Source organism: Rhododendron vialii, chromosome 1a (assembly GCF_030253575.1).
Source record: "Rhododendron vialii isolate Sample 1 chromosome 1a, ASM3025357v1".
Lineage (NCBI taxonomy): Eukaryota > Viridiplantae > Streptophyta > Magnoliopsida > Ericales > Ericaceae > Rhododendron > Rhododendron vialii.
The window spans coordinates 47,742,544-47,762,610 of record NC_080557.1 but is presented as its reverse complement, the minus strand read 5'-3'; the positions used below and the strand labels follow the sequence as shown (position 1 = coordinate 47,762,610).

At 37.8% G+C, this 20,067-nt stretch overlaps 2 protein-coding genes and 1 non-coding gene across 4 annotated transcripts; 2 read left to right on the top strand and 1 right to left on the bottom strand.

Moving 5' to 3' along the window:
• Positions 1–2,333: 2,333 nt before the first annotated feature.
• Positions 2,334–9,952, top strand: LOC131322825 (auxin response factor 2-like). Its single transcript, XM_058354337.1, has 14 exons — positions 2,334–2,707; positions 3,878–3,990; positions 4,779–4,874; positions 5,019–5,069; positions 5,424–5,582; positions 5,776–5,860; positions 6,568–6,658; positions 6,956–7,120; positions 7,263–7,391; positions 7,669–7,744; positions 7,813–7,984; positions 8,375–8,949; positions 9,239–9,429; positions 9,541–9,952. The coding sequence occupies exons 1-14, from the start codon at positions 2,608–2,610 to the stop codon at positions 9,632–9,634; spliced, it is 2,097 nt and encodes a 698-aa protein (XP_058210320.1). The 5' UTR covers positions 2,334–2,607; the 3' UTR covers positions 9,635–9,952.
• A 2,089-nt stretch (positions 9,953–12,041) lies between these two features.
• On the bottom strand, positions 12,042–12,113 carry TRNAP-AGG (transfer RNA proline (anticodon AGG)). Its single transcript has one exon. It is a non-coding gene; the product is annotated as a tRNA-Pro (tRNA).
• Positions 12,114–12,467: 354 nt separating this feature from the next.
• Positions 12,468–20,028, top strand: LOC131322814 (uncharacterized). Of its 2 annotated transcripts, none has more exons than XM_058354323.1 (8): positions 12,468–12,597; positions 14,065–14,436; positions 15,495–17,659; positions 17,746–18,015; positions 18,113–18,193; positions 18,544–18,655; positions 18,745–18,811; positions 19,371–20,028. In XM_058354323.1, the coding sequence occupies exons 1-8, from the start codon at positions 12,549–12,551 to the stop codon at positions 19,465–19,467; spliced, it is 3,213 nt and encodes a 1,070-aa protein (XP_058210306.1). In that variant the 5' UTR covers positions 12,468–12,548; the 3' UTR covers positions 19,468–20,028. The 2 variants fall into 2 exon arrangements, with proteins under 2 accessions (XP_058210306.1, XP_058210298.1); XM_058354315.1 differs by having other exon boundaries at positions 18,110–18,193.
• The last annotated feature ends 39 nt before the right edge of the window (positions 20,029–20,067 follow it).

Genomic DNA, 20,067 nt, shown 5'->3' with positions numbered 1-20,067 from the left:
ACGTTCTGGAACGGGCCCTAATCATCTCTCGGCTAGAGGCGGGGGCGGACCCACCTTGGAGCACATGGGGTCACATATTCCCCATGTCTTTTTTTTATTTTAAAAAAACAATTATATATATATATATATGTGTGTGTGTGTGTATATGTATATGTTATATAAAACTTCTTATAAGGGCGCCATTAACATAGTAAAGTGAGGACGCTCTTTTTTCGATCAATTTGTGATAATCTGAGCCGCTTAATATATTCAGAACGTGATTTTAAGGATACTCGCGAGAAATCAGCAAAAAAAAAGACAAGAAATGACTTCATCCGAGCAGTTTTTGTTTATTTTTATCGAACGGTTCAAATAAAAACTACTCGGATGAAGTTCTTTCCGGTCTTTATTTTTGCTGATTTCTAGCGAGTACTCTTAAAATCACGTTTTGAACACATTGATCGGCTCGGATCATCGAAATTTGGTCGGAAAATTTGACATACACTTCCTCCGTCATAATCTCATTTTATGTTCGACTTTTATTGTGGAGTTTCGGATTTCCACCTTTGTGTTAAATTCGTTTGATAAAGTTCAAATCTGTACATGCTTGTTGTATTACAAATTTACAACTTTTCTATTATCAAGAAATTTGATGGTAAGTTAGATGATTCTCAAACTTCCTTTTTAGAAAGAGAGAGATTTGAGATTCTCTACGAAAAAGGGAGCTATAAGTAGTAATTTAGATCAAGTAAGGCAGCAATATTCATTGTAATATTTATTTATAGGAGATAAGATTCATATCTGATTTTCAACTCAAAGTGCGACTCGATCGAGTAATTTCTAATATTATTTTAATAGAAAGCCGAATTTTATGGCACCGTTACTTTTACTATAACATGACTTTTACTCAGAAAAAAATGGTAAAATCATTCGAACTCAACCATCCATTCACTTCTACAACCAAAAATATTATCCAATTGCGCTCCCTCACATATTTACACTTGTACAAACTAAGTACAGCCCAACCTCTAATACATATAATACGAGAAAAATGATTGTTCGACATGCACATTTTGCATAAAGATGAATCAGATGATTATTAGGCCCCGCTCCAGAACGATAAATAAGTACTTATTTTTCAAGAAGGCAATTTCAAGCTAAAAAATCACGTGCTTACGTAAAAAAAATTTCTATCAATATGGATCTTGTTTGATAGATCTCATTGAGATCTTTAATACGGTGTAAAAAAATTGAAAAATTATTTTTCATTTACATTATTTTTGAGTTTAAAAATGTGAAATAAATACTTATTCTTTAAGAAAGTGTTTTGGAACAGAGCCTTAATTGAGTTTGTGATGCCTGAATTGGGGTAAAAGACATCGATTGCTTTGATATTTTTCGTTTCGCATTAGTTAAATGACTAATTTGCTTTGTCTATATTTATTATGATTTTTACTATGTAAATGTAGCTGACCTTTGCTAATGTAAAACTACTGGATGATAGGAGGGGTAAAAAACGGAAAGTGATCTTCAAACTCTCCTTTATACAATATTCACTTTTTGTTTTTATTCATGTGAATTTATAATAAAATGTTACCACTGTGGTGAAATAAAGGTATTGAAAAACAAGAAAGAATATAGATTGTAAAATGGAATGTGTGATAATCATTTTCAAAAAAAAAAAGAAGATTATTACTAGGATTCTATATTAGGAGAAAATTTTCAGTGCCGGGTGGTTACTACGTCACCTGGTTGACTTGGTGCCCGAGCGGGCACTTCCGAGTCGTCCAAAAGTGTATTGGATGGTCCAGTTTGAAACATTCTCTCTCCTCTCACCCCCCACACTTTCTCTCATATTTCTCTCTCTAAATCCGAGCCGTCCAAAATCGGGAAAATGACGGCTAAAAACATGTTTTGATAATTAATACTCATCAAAGAAATTTTCAGTATTAATAAATGTTCTTAGCGTGTTATTAGCGGGTATTAATTATCAAAACACATCCTGAGCCGTTATTTTCCCTCCAAAATCAAAATGAATGGTTCAAATGCACTGAACGGATACCACGTGGTACCCGCTCGGCACTAAAAAATTCCTCCTGTATTAGGCCTATGGTAGGCCTAAGTTGCTTTTCGTGGGAAGGGAATGCGGCGTTGCGGATCAAAACAGGAACATGAAAAGCTTCGGCCCAAATTAGCAGAACTACCGTTAAAAGCAAAGAGAAAGAAAGGAGAGAGAGAGAGACGTCTGGCCCTTGCACCGATGACCCGTGTCCACGATGGGCGAGTGTACGGTGTCGAACAGGCACCACAGCTACTCCTCCTCCTCCTGACTTGTGTGTATATATATATACACCCATTCATATACCCTCTCAATGTACCCATCACAATGCAAATACTGTGACGTTGATAACTTGATAACATGCGTTAAAGTTAGTACTCACACAGGAGGAGAGAGAAACTATTTTAGAGAGAGAAATACTGCAGTACTACCGGGGCAGTGGGAGACAAAAACCACAGAGTGAGAGAGTGACATATACGTGAAGGTGGTGCACACCTGAAGGTCTATTTGTCTCCTCTAGTTAGGCTTCCCTTCCTTTTTTTTCCCCATTTTTAGAGAGAGATAGAGAGATGGGTTCTAGGAATGATCTTGAAGCCCAAGGGTTGAGAGACAAGGTGGGAACAAAGGGAAAATGCAAAAACGACGGCTCCACTGGTAATAATAGCCAAGGTGACGACCTGGGTCTTTCTGGTTTTCGTTACTTACTTTTTTTATTTATTAATTTTTCCCATGTTAGTAATTCATTTTTAAGTCATCGTTCATTTTTTTAAAGTGTTTTCTGCTTGAGAGTTGACAGGCTAGTTATTTAATCTACCAATTTCTGTTGGGAGAAAAATGTAATTTCAAGCTTTCACAAATGGAACTTCTCTGGTGATTCTGATTTGTTTCCGTTTTCAGAACTAGTCATTTTTGCACTGCTAATTGGGAAAAAATGGGATTCTGTTTGATCATTTTTTGATGAAAAATGTGGGATTCTGTTCTGCTCTTGTAGTTTGTATCAGAAATCAGAGAGAGTATGAGAGATTTTGTATTCCTCCATGCAATAGCAGAATCCCCTGCCCGTCCGTGGTGGTACCCGGATTTGGGAACCACGCAAAATTTTTGTTTGATAACTCAGGGTGTTCAGGCCAGCTTTTACATGCACCTCGACTAAATATTATGTCTTTGTCTGTTCGATTTTGTGTTTGATTTCGGTCCTAAAGCGCAACACATGCTCGTGTTGAATCATTGCTAATTAGTCTTTTGATATTTGATGGTCATGGATTTATCAAATGCGATTTTCATGAGCGTTTTCACCAATTTCTTTTTTCCCTTTAACGCCTTTAGTTATAGTAATTGACTAATCTCGAAGGAAAAAGTGCCTTTCTCTACTTGAAACACACTTACAGGCTTTCTCTAATTAACTTTATATAGTTCTGACTTATGACTGTGTTCTTTTGCTATCAAACCTCTGGCAAGAATGCTAAACTAAGCTATAAGCGTTTGTATCTGGATTGTTCTCTTTTCCCTGTCTTAGTTTCCTTTTTTGCAGCTGACCCTCCCATGGGCTATGGTTGATTGCAAAGTTCTTACCCCATATCAATTTTGATAATCCTCTCTCCAAAGTGAATTTATTTCATTGAATTCATCTGTATATAGCTATATATTGCCATTGATAGTGGGATGTAAAAAATGTCCAACAATATTTTCATGCGCCCAATCCGAATTGAGACTGGAATGTGGGTGAGTTTGGTTTAATTTTATTCTAACAGGAAAAGGCTTACCAATACTCAGTCTCATGGTTCCTTTTATATGTTATCTTTGGTTGTGCTGTTAATACCACTCTGTTGTGGATCTTAGGCGAGAAAGATGATCTGTATAGGCAACTATGGCATACTTGTGCTGGACCACTGGTTAATGTTCCGAGCGTAGGGGATAAGGTTTTCTACTTCCCTCAAGGTCACATTGAACAGGTGTTCTTCCATTCTATCCCTAATTCGACTCTTTTATTAATGTAATCTCGGTTCATTTAAGCAAAATCAATACGAAATCTTATCGCTTTAAATGTACCGTGGAAATGTGGTTACTGATTCTTGTCGTATATGTCGAAGTAAACGATCACGACAAAAAGCGTAATAAAGAAGGATTCTGTCGACCGCAGTTGGTTGACGTTGTTCCAAATTGGAGATAACATGGACTACGCCCTTTGTGGTTAATGTGTAATCTTAAAGTGATTGAGAAAGTACAATTCAAATAAATATTGAGTGATTTACTTTGACGAACCGGCGGGGGGGGGGGGGGGGGGGGGGGGGGGGGGGGGGCGGCGCTTAGTAGACATTGAAATGATTCTAGCCTAATGCAGTTAAAGTGTACCAATCATTTTGTATTTTTTCTTTAGGCTACTTCAACTGTTACGTGCTTATTTTTCATTTATGAAAAAATTTGAGAAATGTGAATGTAAAATAATCAATTTTTTATCAAATCAAACCAAAATTATCAAGATATAATATTAAAATTATACGAATAATTATCAATAATATTAAAAAGCAGGTATATACAAAATAAAATTTTTAAAACTTAGGAGCCCGGGGTGCCGGGGCCAAGGGGCCGGGCCCCAACATAGCTCCGCCACTCTAAAAGTGAACTACATAGTTCCGCCACTCTAAAAGTGAACTAAGTTTACCTCCTTAAATTAAATACATAGTTATTGTTATGTTTTTGCGATATGAACCATTATCTTTCTGAATTTATTTTGGAATAGGTTGAGGCATACACAAGCCAGGAAGGGACAGTGGAGATGCCTGTTTATGATTTACCTTCTAAGATTCCATGCAAGGTTGTCTATGCCCAATTACAGGTAGATTGCCTCATGGGCTAATAAGGTTTTTAGCATTTTGGTCACTCGTGCAATGCGGGTGGCCTAACGTTTTAGCTTTTATAGGATATAATTGTTCTGGTATCCTTTTGATGTTTCGCATGCTTATTAGTTGCGGTTTTGCAGGCTGAAGCTCACACGGATGAGGTGTATGCACAAATTACTTTGCTTACAGAGGTAAGTTAGTGAACGAGATTTTCACTGTATATAAATGCACATGCTTAGTAAATGCTGAACTTCTACCACTTTGTTCATGGACTCTTTTGAATAATGTTAAAATGTATTTCTTTTCTACTTTTTAATGGCTTAATAACGAGACTCTCATTTTATTTATTTGTTTCAATAAGTCTGTACTTGCAAATTATCATGTTGTAATGACTGGATCATGTTAGGAATTGAGGATTTAGACTCTAAGTAACTAAACATGTTGCTTGATTGCTATCTATCTGTCCATCTGTCCAAATTTTCTCTCTTTATTTTTGGTTTTTGTTTACTCATACCAAACAATTTTCTCTCTTTGATTCTTTGCAGCAAGAAGGGATAAGTTCAGAGAGCGGATGTTATTCTCAATCTATGTCCCAAAAGTTCAATGCGTGCTGTTTTAGCAAGAGACTCACTCCATCTGATACGAGCACGCATGGTGGATTCTCTGTTCCTAAGCGACACGCTGACGAATGCTTTCCTCCTTTGGTTAGTATCTTTGTACGGTTTTCATCTAACCATCTAATAATCTGTTAATGGTAATTTACAATCAAATGCTTGGACCTAGTTCATCTAAGAATAACAAGTACTGATAGTGATAGAAAAGGTTCGTGCATCATATCAGGATTTTGTGAAGACAAAACTTACCTGATCCAACTTACATCTTCATTTTTCCTTTCAGGACATGTCTCAAGAACCACCTGCACAGGAACTGGTGGCAAAGGACTTGCATGGGTCAGAATGGCGATTTCGCCACATATATCGGGGTACTTATGATTTCCTTTGGCAGTCTTGTTTTTTAGGTTCATTTTCCGATGTTAATAACTACCAACTGCCCTCATGCTCTTCATAACCTTATATTATCAGTAGGGGCAGTGTGAATCTCCTCCCCTATAAATCTTATTCAATCTCATTACCTTGCTGTCTAGTCGACCCGACGGTTCCCATCCAGCTTATCTTGGACATCTATTGTAATTAGACTAGTAATACTACTACTTTTGACCAAATGACCATTATACTTGTGTAAAATTTTAGCTCATCTTCATTGATAGGAAGCGTTTTTTGGCTGCTATGCATCATATGCGAAAGAAAATGCCGTGCATGACATAACGTTCATTTTATCTGAATAATACTACTAATGGACCCGTTCAAATAAGAAAATGTTTATTTTAACTGCAAGACATCCAGGTTTCACTAGAAATTGACTCATTGATATCAAAGGGTGAATGTGAAACCAGTGTAGAGATTCAGTTTTGTCATGGTCTGTACACAGTTAATCATTGTCCTGTTGTTTTTTTCCTTCTTTACTTTGCTTCCCTTTTTTCCTTGGGGGATGCTTCAGTAAGCTATTTACTTTTTCATTCTGTTTCTCTGTAGTCTTATGCATTTTTTAGGTCCTTATCTCTTGCTGAGCTAAATCCAAATTCATTTTAGCTTGTTTAATTGTTCTTGTCATTTGAATCTATATATGTAGGGCAGCCAAGGCGACACTTGCTTACCAGCGGTTGGAGTTCATTTGTGGGTGCAAAGAAGCTTGTCGCTGGGGATGCCTGTATATTCCTGAGGTTCTTTCTCTTCCCTCGATTTATTTCTTGCCGATCCGCAGAGATGTACACTTTTTATACCCTATTTCCCAGTGCTTGTATGGACTAATGTGAGAGCATGGCTTGTTACATTTTTTAAGACTAATTTTACTAGTACTGTTGCACAACATGCAGTTTTGCTTGGTTGGTTACATGGTCTTTCTTTTCTTCCTCCTCCTTTTTCTTCTTTGTCTCCCTTGCAATTGTTTTTAGAACTTTATCAAGGGTTTCACAGAGTTTTTCCTTTCACATTAATAGTTGAGTATATTTTTTTGATAGAGGAGAAAATGGAGAACTTTTTGTTGGGGTCCGCCGTGCAACAAAATCACAAGCAAGTACGTCAGCATCTGTCCTATCTGGTCACAGCATGCAACATGGCATACTTGCCAGTGCCTTCCATGCCATGACTACTGGAACCATGTTTACTGTTTATTACCATCCTTGGTAAGCTAATACTACATTGTCTATATGAAGTGTTAAATGGAGGACAATAAGCTAGGGTCTGTGGTCTACTTTATTTCATTGGACATTTAGGTTTTAGGTGTAATCAGTCTTTTGCAAAAGATGACTTGTGGATCTTGTGCAGGACAAGTCCTGTTGAATTTATTATTCCTCATGATCAATACATGAAGTCAGCTGAAATTGACTTTTCAATTGGAACGAGATTCAGAATGCAGTTTGAAGGTGAAGAATATCCTGAACCTACGCCTTCCAGGTAAAGTGTTTATGGGGCATCGTTCTTTACAATAACTAGTTGTATCCCCAGTTTTCTCGGGTTAGGAATAGGGAATTAATTGTAACGTAATTTCAGTTTTTTCAGCATAATAACTTGCAATAGTGATGAAAAATTGAAATTTGTTAGCTTCCTTTGATTGAATGGTGTCATAATGGAAGTAGAACAAAAAGTTAATGCAAATGATTTATGCTTACTTCATGTCATTTCTTGGCTCTTCTTTTTTTAGCTGAAGCCCGAATGTACATGTATTAACCAGAATTGCAGGTACTGTTGTTGGTATTGATAGTATCGATCCTATCAGGTGGGATGATTCGGAGTGGAGATGTCTTGAGGTAGTTGCATTCAGAATGTCTTCTTAAGTTCCAGTGATGTATTGCTACTTACATATATGTTTTTTTAGGTGGAATGGGATGTCCTATCCATGACGTCAGCTCGCCCTCAAAGGGTTTCTCCTTGGAGCATTGAACCTACTGTTGTGAAGAAGAAGAAGTTAGGTTCCCTTTTTCCCAATCGTAAAAGGGCACGACCTTTGGACCAATCTACTTCTGGATTTCCCGTTTTTGGAGGGAATGGTAAGTATAAATTATCTTAGAGCTCTCCATTAGTTAGGCAAATTCCTAGCCATTGCCAAAATTGGGTAGAAATGAGCAAAAGGGCTACTCCACTCCTTGGGCAAATCGTAATTTCTGGTGTCAAATTTGACACGAGAAATGGCTTTGGAAGAGTTTGCACATCACCATCAGCACTCTTGATCCAACGGTAAAAAAGGGTTTTGTTGACACAGTTGTAACCTCCTTTTTTTTCCTCCTGAAATGGCGTCATAAACCAGTGGTGTTGCTTTTAATTGCCTGTTGTGGGCTACATATCCAGTTTGCAGTAACTTTTTGTCTCCAAAAAATGCTGCATTTGTGTGAAAGATTGGTGACGGTAACTCTTAGTTTTCTTGTTCATTGTATTCAAAGGCTTCTTGAAGAGTCCAGCGAATTGTGTACAGAAAAGACAATTTGGGGTCTTGCAAGGTCAAGAAAGCAGAGCCATGGGTGCTTTTGAACTGGGTGCATCAGGGCAGCAACTGCTGCTACCCCAACCAAATCCTGTTCGGATGCGTGACCCATTTTCTCACTCTCATGGCAGCACAATAGCAATTCCTGGTGGAAATCCTCCTCATCCAATGATTGCTAACTATCAGCCTCCAACATTTACCTCCTGTGGGGCCCACAACTGTACTGAAGCGAGTGGAAGCTTGTCTTTTCCAAAAGTCAGCTTTACCAGTTCAGCCTCACAGGAATGCACAGCTCCTGAAGAGAAAGGTGAGATTGGAGCTCCAATGGGCCAACCAAATGGCAAGTGCATGCTTTTTGGAGTGAATATATCTAGTAGTCCTATGGCGCTCCCTTCAAATCAAATGCTTTCTTCACGAGAACTTTGTAGTCCTTGTCCTAGCCAGGTCTCCGAGCCATCTAAGGGTATTTCTGGCAACAATCCATATAAACAATGCAGGAACTGTTGTCCCAGTGCTAACCGAAGCTGTACAAAGGTAATTGCACTTTCATGCTCATTTAGATGTTGTTTCGTAAACTACAGTTTGAGAAAGAATCCCTGCCTGTAGTTTTGGGTTGACTTGCTTGGGAAAGTTTGTTTATCATGGTAAATGTCTCAAAGTAGGCAGCTTATTGTTTATTGTTTTAGCAAAAGATCATCCTAGTTATATTGATGTGAAACCAAAGTCCAATACATAAGTTGTTTGGTTAACGAGTTCAAAAAAGTATATAATAACGTTGTTTGGTTGGGGAGATTTTGAGATATTGTAAATATTTCCCTTGCAGGTGCTGAAGTATGGAACTACTCTTGGAAGATCAGTTGACCTGGCACGTTTTGATGGTTATGGTGAACTCATTCGTGAGCTTGACCAGATGTTTGAGTTCAAAGGGACATTGATCGATGGGAGCAGTGGTTGGTACGTAACCTACATAGATGGTGAAGGGGACATGATGCTGATTGGAGATTACCCTTGGCCGTTAAGTACCAAATCACTCACCTGCTTCAAGTGTTTTTCGTTATGCAATTTGTTGGTCTTAGGGCTGCCCTCATTACAATGGACTAAGAATTTATGTTGATACTGATGCAGGGAATTCCGGACCATGGTATGCAAGATGTTTGTCTGTCCAAAGGAAGATGTTGATAAGTTGGATATGGGCTCATCGAACCCGCCATCATCTTAAATTCTACCTTTTACTTATGGTTACAGAAATTACTTATACTGTATATGTCTATATGTAGAGCCCTTTTAGGCAGAGCGGGAAGTGTTAACAGAGGAGGTTTACATACACAGAAATATACATATAGGCATATACAGTAGTTTATATGTAATTTCTGTAACCATAAGGTCTTCATGGAATAGGATGACTTCCATAATGACCTGGCAGTACTTTGTAACTATAAAAACCTAATAGTGGTACAACTTGCTATCAATGAAACTCTATGTTCTGTTATGTTAGTTTCATGCCTTGTCATCAACGTTATAGCACAGCGTGACATTTTGATGCATTATCCTGTTGAACTATTCCTTGATGAATACACTTCGCATAATCTTGTTAATGGCGGAGGATGAAATTGTACAGAAGGGTATGTCGAAGGCGAAATTGGCATGTGCTATGAGTTAATCAGTACATTTAGAACAAAACTTACTAGTCCATTTGTGCTACTGTTAGAGTCAGTGTTGCTGCTTTTGCTCTTTTTCTATCTTTTGCTTGTAGTGGATGGTTAACAAAGTACTGCTACTCTACAAAATACTCAATGTGGTCAGTTGTTTTACTGATGTTAATGTTGGGTGTACTGAGAAGCTTGATTTAGGCCTAGACTATCTGCAATTGGTGACACAAGCAATACAGGTAGATCAGACCCTTGGCCTTGTTGTAAAGGGTTCTTCTTATTGAGCTGCCTCACCCAGGGTTTTTCTCCCCTGCCCACTGGCCTTGTGCACTCAACCACAAAAAATGAAACGCTATCAGTGCAATGCACAAAGCACATAGCTCCGGCTTAGTCTTGGGTGCCTCAGTTCCATAGGCCTTTCTTGCAACTTGAACCCGCATTAGAGTCTCAAACAACGTCGCACGACTCTCCAGTAACACTATCCGCTCTCCATTTTGTTCTTGCATTTTTTAGTAGTTTGAAATATTTTTGAAAGACGCTTTATTTATTTATTTTTTGACTTAGGTCCCACATAATGGCACCGTTGGTAATAGTACTTCCTATTATACCAATATAGTGGTACAAATACTACTCCCCTCCGTTCTGATTTGTTTGTCCACTTTTAAGTCCAATTGACTTTTGAATGTAGGTAATAGTATTTGTCTAATATAGTGGTACAGATAAGTCATAAGTGTTCCAAAATATTTGTCCAATTGACTTTTGAATGAATCAAGTTTCCATTTTGCTTACCATTTTCAAGATAAAGTAACTATTTAAAAAAAAAGTAAAGGCTAAATATTGAAAAGTAAAACTTTTTAGGTGTAATCATTGTGTTTCTCAAAAAAAAGTTACGGTACATTTTAAAAATTAGACTTTTGAATGGAGGTAGTAATATTTGTCCAATATAGTGGTACAAATAATTGTTCCAAAATATTTGTCCAATTGACTTTTGAGTGGATCAAGTTTTCATTTTGCTTCCCATTTTCGAGATAAAGTAACTATTTAAAAAAAAAGTAAAGGGTAAATATTGAAAAAGTTAAAACCTCTTAGGTGTAATCATTGTGTTCCCTAAAAAAAAGTCACAATACATTTTAAAAATTAGACGCACAAATTTGGACGGAGGGAGTACCTTAATAAATCGACAAACAGTGTCCTTCAAAGTTGTTCAAATCAACTTACAAGCACCCTAAACATTTTTTGAATGGCCCATGCTAACGAATGCACCGTGTACCAAAACTTGGAACAAATAGATGTATTATTTTCCCGTCATTTCCCTTTCAAATTTAAAACAATGTCTAATGGAGTTCATTATTTCCAAAAGTACCAATTACAATTCCGAGCAAATTGTGTAGATTGAACATAGTTTTAAGACCCGGTAAGAGTTGTGTAGTACTCAATTTTGGCAAATCAAATAAAGGTTCCGTTCCGATAAGAGAAATAAGTACTTATTTTTTAAATTATGTCATGTATTATGCGAGAATGACCTGTCTCGTAAAACGAAAAATAAGTAGTACTAAAAAAATAAGAATCTTAACGGAATAAGAAGCCAAATAGCTTATTCGACCTAATAAGTCCATAATCAAATTTTTCGTTTTTGTTAGTTTTTTGTAAACTTTTTGTGGATTATTGCTTCATCATGACGAGAGGAATCTAAAAAGTAAAAAATTACGATCGAAATCGATTTTTCAATAAAGGCGAAAGAAAGAATTGGCTTATTTTTGTCTTTATTCAAAAAATTTAGGTTTCGATCATAATTTTTTACTTTTTAAATTCTTCTAATCATGATGAAGCAAATAATCCACACAAAATTAACGAAAAACTAACAAATACGACAAAAAGATAAGAATAAGGACGAAAAAATAAATCATTTGGCTTATTAGGCTGAATGGCTCGTTAAGTCTTGAGCTGAACAGGATGGGAAAAAAATTACAGTATATCGGGGCATTCCGAGAATTGAACTCGGGACCTCTCGCACCCTAAGCGAGAATCATACCACTAGACCAAATGCCCAATTTGTCTTCAGAGCCACATAATTAAGATAAAATACTCTGTTTCTCCATAAACAAATTTGGAACTCTTTTCCGTTCCCTCCAAAATCTTCTGGCATAATAAACAGTGTTCCCCCTCTACTTTTCGAAATTCCACCAAATCCTCACATATATATATATACGTACAAAATCATTCGAAAGCCTAGAACCGTTCCATCTTCAATCTCACTACCCCTCGCGCGCAACAGTTGATATTCCGATGAGGTAATTTCCAATCTCTCTCGATTAATCTTCTCTTGGTATGTTAATTACTACTAGTACGAATCGTTTCGTCGAAATCTGCGATTGTAACGGTTTTAATGCTGTTGTTTGGCCTATTTTCTTTGCTCGTATGTCGTTTCCGTGGCACGGATCAGGTGAAGGATCTACGTTTTAGCAACAATCAAAGCGATTTCAAATGGATGATGATCGTGGTATTGAGACTCAGACGTTTGATACTCAATCTGGTAACCGTAATAGATATCCGCATATTTAACTCTCTGCCTCTCTCGACTGTTTCGAAGATTTTCTAGTTGAATTTTAGTTGTGTATTGATTGGATTGAATCTGCACAAATTGGGACTTCTTTGGAAATCGAATGATTTCGTTTTCCAATGGCTTAGAAGTTAGAAGTGGAGTTAGTTTCTGGGGTGTCTCTAGGAATTTAGTTCAACCGTGACAAAAAAATGTAAAAGAATTTTATTTACAAAGCTCTATATAAAGGTTACGAGATACACTAAAATGTTATGAATCATAACGAAAATGTTACGAATCGTACTGCTAAAAGGTTATGAATTTTAGAACAAAAGTTACGAAATACACTAAAATGTTATGAATGAACCATAAAATAGATGCATATGGTACACCCTTTTAAGGGGTATGTATTGTAGACTTTCCCAATACACATATTTCTTTTGATTGAAAATTTGTTGGCTTATTTTATTTTGGTTTGATGAGCTATGTTATCTACTTACTCATAAGTTTAAATGGGCTTTCATTTACTTTGACTAGGTATGAATGATTCAGTGCCAGCAATATTGGAGAAAAATAAAATTATATGTGAAAAACCCAATTTTTAGTGGATTCTTTGAACAGCCTCGTGATATAGTAGAGCCACCCTGTTTTTGGAACCGAATTCTAGAAATGAGAGAATTAATAGGGAGCCCTTAAGAAAAATGAGAACCAAAGAGGTCAATTAACAAAATTTGACCTTTTCCTTTTGGTTGTTTAAAGAATCATAGGATGGGTAGGGTAGAGAAGTCATAGAAGGGATGTACAATGGAAGCATCTTGCATCGTTGAAATTTTTGTTTCTCTTATTTGATAGCAGTGGAATCATGTCAGAACTGTGGTTGAAGAAAACAGAAAAGAAATGCTCAATTAATAGAATCTTGACCCTTTTCCCTCCAGCTGTTGGAAAGAATGGATGAAAGTGTCGAAGATTTGTAGAAGTGGTCTACAATGGAAGGACTTGGCATTGTTATTGGCAAACCTGTTAGCATTTTTGTTTCTTTTTCCGTACTTAATTTTGTGAAACAAAAAGGACCCGAATCAAGGAAGGTTGCATTTGCAATTGAGTGCTATTGATTCTTAAGTCCTTTCATGGCCCACCTTTGTCAAAATTCATGAAAATGAAAGGAATGAGCAACACTCTTTGAATCCAGTCAGTTCAGGCACTTGCATTATTGTATGTAATATCATTGCTACAATATGGTGAGACTTGAGAAAGCCCCGAGGAAGGGAACCTGCAAGTTTTGTTTAGAAGCTAAAACTATCACAATTTTTAATGGCTACGTGAAGCATTGAGATAATTGACTGACTCAATTTGCGTTGCAAGTCCAGTTTTGTGTGGATATTGAGTTGTTTTCTGCCATATGGAGTCATCCTACATGCATTTTGGTAATTATCAAACCAATCTTAGTACAATTCTCATCAGTCTCTAAATCAGACCATATACTCAAAGTTTGGACTGGCAATGAGTATCGAAGTACTGAACCTTTTGGTGATACTGTTGCGCTTGAAAGTCCCCCTGAAGGAACTCAATTGGAGAACATTGACACTGAGCTACTAGTTATTCCAGATTCTGTCGATGACATGGCAACTCAGATGTTAGAAGACTACAAAGAAGAAGTAGTACTTGACAGTGATGATGAAGGAGTGCATGAAACTGAGACAGCGTGTTCCAAGGAGTTAACTTCCGGTGAACTTCAAAGAATAGTGGGAGGGGATGTTCTAGAAGCTCCTTGTGCGCGTAGTGAGGACTTTGTGGTGGGCTCTGTTGCATCTAGTCATAAGAATTGCACAGCAGGTCCGCACTTATTAGTACAGCTTGTGGTATTTCTTTTTACGTTTTTGAAGTAGAATTCTGTTGTTTCACTCTGTGGTCTGAGCTAGGCTCTTTGCTCAGTAGTGGACCAAATCTTGCAAAATTTCATTGTGAGCCAGCCTTTTTGTTGTGTCATATCTTTGAACAATTTTCGCCATGCCAACCAATATGGCTGTGTTTCTAAACATTATCAACATCCTGCTCAGAGCCTGCATCTAGTCATAAGAATTGCATTGCAGGTCCGCACTTATTAGTACAGCTTGTGGTATTTCTTTTTACGTTTTTGAAGTAGAATTCTGTTGTTTCACTCTGTGGTCTGAGCTAGGCTCTTTGCTCAGTAGTGAACCAAATCTTGCAAAATTTCATTGTGAGCCAGCCTTTTTGTTGTGTCATATCTTTGAACAATTTTCGCCATGCCAACCAATATGGCTGTGTTTCTAAACACTATCAACATCCTGCTCAGAGCCTGAAGGCAGGAGGACACTATGAGGTCAATTGCAGATAATTTGACCGTTTCTGTTTTTACTTCATAAATGACTGTGTAGCATTCTTATTAGATTGAAACATGAGACATTGGGTATATCTGAAGGCCATTATTTGTGTTCATCATCACAGTGCCATTTTCTAGGAGGTTTGGACAAGAAACATACATATCCCTTCACAAATTTTGCAGTTTTGTACACAAACTGTTGCAGCGATCATATTTAAACTAGTTTCTTATGTTTAGCTGCGGGAGCTTTTTGCCATTTTCCCATTTGAATAAGCAATTGCTCCTCAGAGTCTCGGACTCTAGATCCAATCTCTTTTTTCGGATGACATATTAGCAAAAAATTGTTGATTCTTTTCTTCTCTCTCAGAGAAGAGGATCTATCTATTTGTCCAATTTTATGCCAACATTGCAACACTACCAAATTGTGTGAGATCAGCGCTTTTTGATACTTTTAAAACTTAGTTCCCATTCACTATCTTTTGCTCTCATATCATGTGAAACTGATAGATGTTATCGCGGTCCATTGTCTAATAATCTAACTTCTCTGCAGTATACAAAAGAAGGCGGGTTAATTCTGTCTGCCCGCAGACAGTTCAGTGTGCTGGCTTAGGTGGAGGCAGCATGTCTGAGAATGTAAGTAGTATCGGGCCTAGTTCTATCCAAAAAGATAGCACGCTGCGTACTTCGGAGCATGAGTCTGCAGAGAAAAGATACAACGAATATGAGGAACCTGGAGATTCATCACAAGCCAATGCCCTGAGTTTCGTGGATCATTACCTGTCATTTAACAAAGTAAATTTGTCAAAGGAAGTTGCACCAAAAAAGACAAGAACGCAGAAATCACCTCCTGCGTTATGTGCAAAAGGGCCTCAAATTTTGGCCAGGAGGGCCATTCTTGGAACCACATTTGGTATATCAGGAACATTTGAATGGGATGCCAATGAAATTGATGGTGGAGAAGGCGATCGTCTGAAAGACACAAAGAATTTGATCTTAAATGGTGAAGGCCCTGAGGCAACATCTGTGGCTAGGTGCCTGAGTGATACAAATCTAAATGTCCAAAGTCAGATGAAACAAAGGGATCAGTGCAAAGAAAAATTTAAGGGTGAAATGATAGATGCTTATTCTTCCAATTCGAGTTTAATAGTGCTAAATTCTGAGGAGGTTGGTGATGTTCTTGAAGCTTCCGGTATGAAGTTTGTCAAGGAGATGGATGATCAGCTCAATGCAGAAGCATCAGAGCAGCAGTTAGAAGCTGGTGGCCTCAGAAGGGATGTCCCGGATACATTTGATGTTGGGTTTGACACTCAAATGGCAGCTGAAGCTATGGAAGCCTTATTTTATGCACCCCCTCCCAACTCTAATGTTCATTCTACTCCTCAAGATCCAGAAAACATGGTTGAAGATTCTTCAAAATGTTCAACGGGGAAATGCTCTAATTCAGGAGTCACTGCAAGAAAACTGAAGCCAAAAAATAAGCCTTCCAAGAAGTTGAGTGGAAAAATAATTCGTTCATCTCGAAAAGACAAAAGAAGTCGAGAAGAGCTGGATCCTGAGTTACCAGAAGTCAACAAAGTGAAGAGGAGGAAGTCATTGGGTGAAAGCCCTCCCAATGCTGGGAACCCTTCTAATGTGGAGAACCATTCACGCAGAAGTTCATTTAAGCTAATTGAACGAAGGAAGGAAGAAAAAGTTACAGAGAGAGACAACATCAACAAAGTTGATAATAATTTAGTTTCATCAACTTCTGTGGAACGTAGGATGTTTTCAGCCCTTGCTCACCAGAATAGGAGTCGGTCATTAGTACACCCGTTGGAAGAGGCCAAGAATCCAACAAAAAGTTCTGAGCAAAGGATGAGTGATGTTATGGAAGCCGGTGTACTCAAGAAAAGGAAAAAGAATGGTCAAAATGCTGATACATTCCAGGTGTCAAGTCTTGGAGGAAAACGGCCCAAGATAGGTTTGCGTACATCTAAGAAAGCTAAAGACGTCGAAGTGAGTAAACCTGCAGAAGATGAGCTTGATGTAGGAAGCCATTTGACGTCAAATGAATGGGGCTATTGCAAAGGGAAAAGAACACACAGAAATTTGCCATGCCATTCAAATGGAGTAAGTGACATCTGTCTCCCATCCACAGTGGTTAAGGGGGAAAAGGGTGACAAGGATTTTATGGATATCCATAAAAAGTCACAAGTGGACTCGGAAACCAATTGTGGTTCTGCTGAAAGTCATAAGAAGTCACAAGGGAACTCTGAAATCAGTTGTTTCAGCTTTTACGTAAGGAGAAAGCGACGATCACCAGCATGTGCTCATCGGATTCTACCTTCACCAGTAGAAAAAAGTGAGGAAAAATCTGGAAAACTGGATCGTGTTGTTCTTGTATCCTCTGCTGATGGTGCAAATGAAAGCATTGAGTTAGACATAAGATCACGTGGAAATGCTGAGTTCTCTCTTTCCAAGTGTCCCAGCCCTGTCAACTTTTCTGAAGGCGTAGATCTGGCACCATCAATTCTCAACGGCAACGAGAAGGGCAAGCAATTGTTAACTAGAAAGATTTCAAGATTTCCCCTGATGAAAGAGCTTAATAGCTTAGGGTTTTCTGGATCACTACCAAAAATTAGAGCAAAAGATTTGAGACAACGAAGAGACATGGCAAATGTTCGTGTCTTGTTCAGCAACAACTTGGATAATGACATTATTAAACAGCAGAAAAAGGTTTCTTTTGTCTCTTTTCTGCTCCCAAATCAGCCAATTGTCAGCTTAGGATTGTACCTTCACTGATGGTATTTTTTTTCTCACAGATTTTGGCACGCCTAGGTAGCTCCATTGCATCATGTTGTTCAGATGCTACACATTTTGTAGCTGATAGATTTGTTCGGACCAGGAATATGTTGGAATCCATTGCTCTTGGTAAGCCAGTGGTGACACAATTATGGCTTGATAGTTGTGGACAAGCTAGATGTTTTATTGATGAGAAGAATTACATCCTGAGGGATGCCAAAAAGGAAAAGGAAATTGGCTTTAGCATGCCAGTTTCATTGGCCCATGCTAGACAGCATCCCCTTCTAAAGGTATTAATCAGCTATGCCCAATTCTTGCATCCGTGTTTGTATAGAATTGCTTTACCAAACTTCAGTGTGCATAATACTGTTTGCTGCTTCCCAGCAGGATCTTAGAGTCATTGTTTCTTCAAACATAAAACCTGGTAAAGAGTTGATTTTGAGCTTGGTCAAAGCAGTGCATGGGCAGGTACGTAATTCTGCTAATGCTGTTGAATCCAAGGATAGAAGTTTGTTTAACACTTTTCTGGTGTCATCTGTTTAAGATACTAATTTGGTCCAGTTAGCTTATTATCTGGTTCAACTATTGACATTGATTTGCAAGACGACTTCTGTTTTAGTGGCTCTTTCTATGAGAAACACTCGAAAAGTTGCCGTTTATGGAAGATAATGTTACAATATGAAAAGGGAACTTTGAATGAAGAGTTCAACTGTAGTTCTTGGATTTGAAATTGTAATTTATCACATGCCTTTTCATACTTCCTGACTCAAAGGATGAGTTACATTTCATGAAGTTTTGACTTTTATTGATTCTTTCAGGTCGTCGATAGAATACAAGAAACTGCAATGATGAATAAAATGATCCCAAAAGATGTATTAATTCTTTCTTGTGAACAGGACTATGAACTATGTGCACCATTCCTTGATAAAGGTACATATTAAATCCAATGGTTCTTTACTTTACATAATCATGACTTCTTGAATCATGCTAGCCACCAATTTGGACTCATACGCATGCAGGAGCAGCTGTTTACAGTTCAGAGCTTCTTCTTAATGGGATAGTTACACAGAAACTAGAGTTTGAGAGGTCAGCACAGCAATTCAAACATTGTTTTTAACTTTCTTTCCTCCTTTAGCACCTAACCCTATTTTGCTAGAAAACCAAATGGTATCTGCTAATATGCATAGAGGAGACAGAGCCTCTCCTTGTCTTTCGTTCTATTCATGCACCATTTGGATTTATCATTCAAGTCGGTTAAGTTCGGCTCAATCATAATTGCTGAAGCCTGTTTAAGTACCTAAAACTATGAGACTATCATAGAAACGCTATCCAGAGTACCCTGGTTTTATAGCAAATCCTTTGCAGCTTACTTTGATCCATTAGACGAAAGATTTTTCATGTGGGTCTCATTGTAGTCTCCAGATAAATAAACTTGGAATATATGGATAACCATTTGGTTCATCCAATGTTGAATTTGATATATCTGGGTCATTGAGGTGGCAAATTGGAACCATGTATCATGGATTGAGCTTGTATGCTTCAGTTGGGCTTTGGCATTCTTATTTCCTATTACTATTACAAAATCCAAATCTCTTGCAATTTGAATGCTAGTGTTACTTACGCATGCTTTGTTTTCCCGTAACAGGCACCGGCTCTTCAAAAACCATGTCAATAGTAACTGCTCTCGCATCGGCCTGAAGAAAAGTGGAGAATGGTCTCTACCTGTAGCCATGTGTCAATAGTGTTTTTTTTTTTTTTGGGGATGCAGCGTTAGGATCTAAAAGGGAAGATAGCGACGAGTTTCCCCGATCAGGCTAATTTGTTGTACATAAACACTATGCAGTCAAATGTGACCTCTGAAGATTTTGACTATGGATCATGGATTGCCACCCCGTATCAATTAATCAGCGTGAATATAATTTAGTAGTAATTTACTTGCTGATATATAGCAGTATTGATTTTCTTGTTGATTGTGCTGTGTAAGGCTCATCACTTCCAATGTGTGCACACTGCACAGCACAACCCGAAGGGTAGCTTGGTGAGGTTTACCTGATCGTTGCGATCAAGCTTCCAAATTAGTCTCACCCAGACCCCATCGGGTTTGACTGAAATACTGGGCCTGCAAAATGATGTCTGTACTCATTAATTAGTTCTTTAACCGTGACTCCCTTGTTCATTAATGTTTCTGGCACTAGTCTACTAACAGTATCATTGGCTCACTTGAGATCAGCGAATGGTGTCCAAAATGGTGCCCCATTATGCAGACAGTTTCCAAATCCAACCCAAGCGTTGGATCTTACTTATTTCTAGTTGAACAGCCAAATTTCGAAATCTAGGTTACA

Excerpts from the sequence above, each read along its gene's own strand:
- LOC131322825 (XM_058354337.1), top strand. The coding sequence starts at position 2,608 with ATGGGTTCTAGGAATGATCTTGAAGCCCAAGGGTTGAGAGACAAGGTG. Across the intron at positions 7,392-7,668 it reads CCTGAACCTACGCCTTCCAG|AATTGCAGGTACTGTTGTTG; the intron begins GTAAAGTGTTTA and ends TGTATTAACCAG. Across the intron at positions 8,950-9,238 it reads CTAACCGAAGCTGTACAAAG|GTGCTGAAGTATGGAACTAC; the intron begins GTAATTGCACTT and ends TTTCCCTTGCAG.
- LOC131322814 (XM_058354315.1), top strand. The coding sequence starts at position 12,549 with ATGGATGATGATCGTGGTATTGAGACTCAGACGTTTGATACTCAATCT. Across the intron at positions 12,598-14,064 it reads GACGTTTGATACTCAATCTG|TCTCTAAATCAGACCATATA; the intron begins GTAACCGTAATA and ends AATTCTCATCAG. Across the intron at positions 17,660-17,745 it reads TTATTAAACAGCAGAAAAAG|ATTTTGGCACGCCTAGGTAG; the intron begins GTTTCTTTTGTC and ends TTTTTCTCACAG.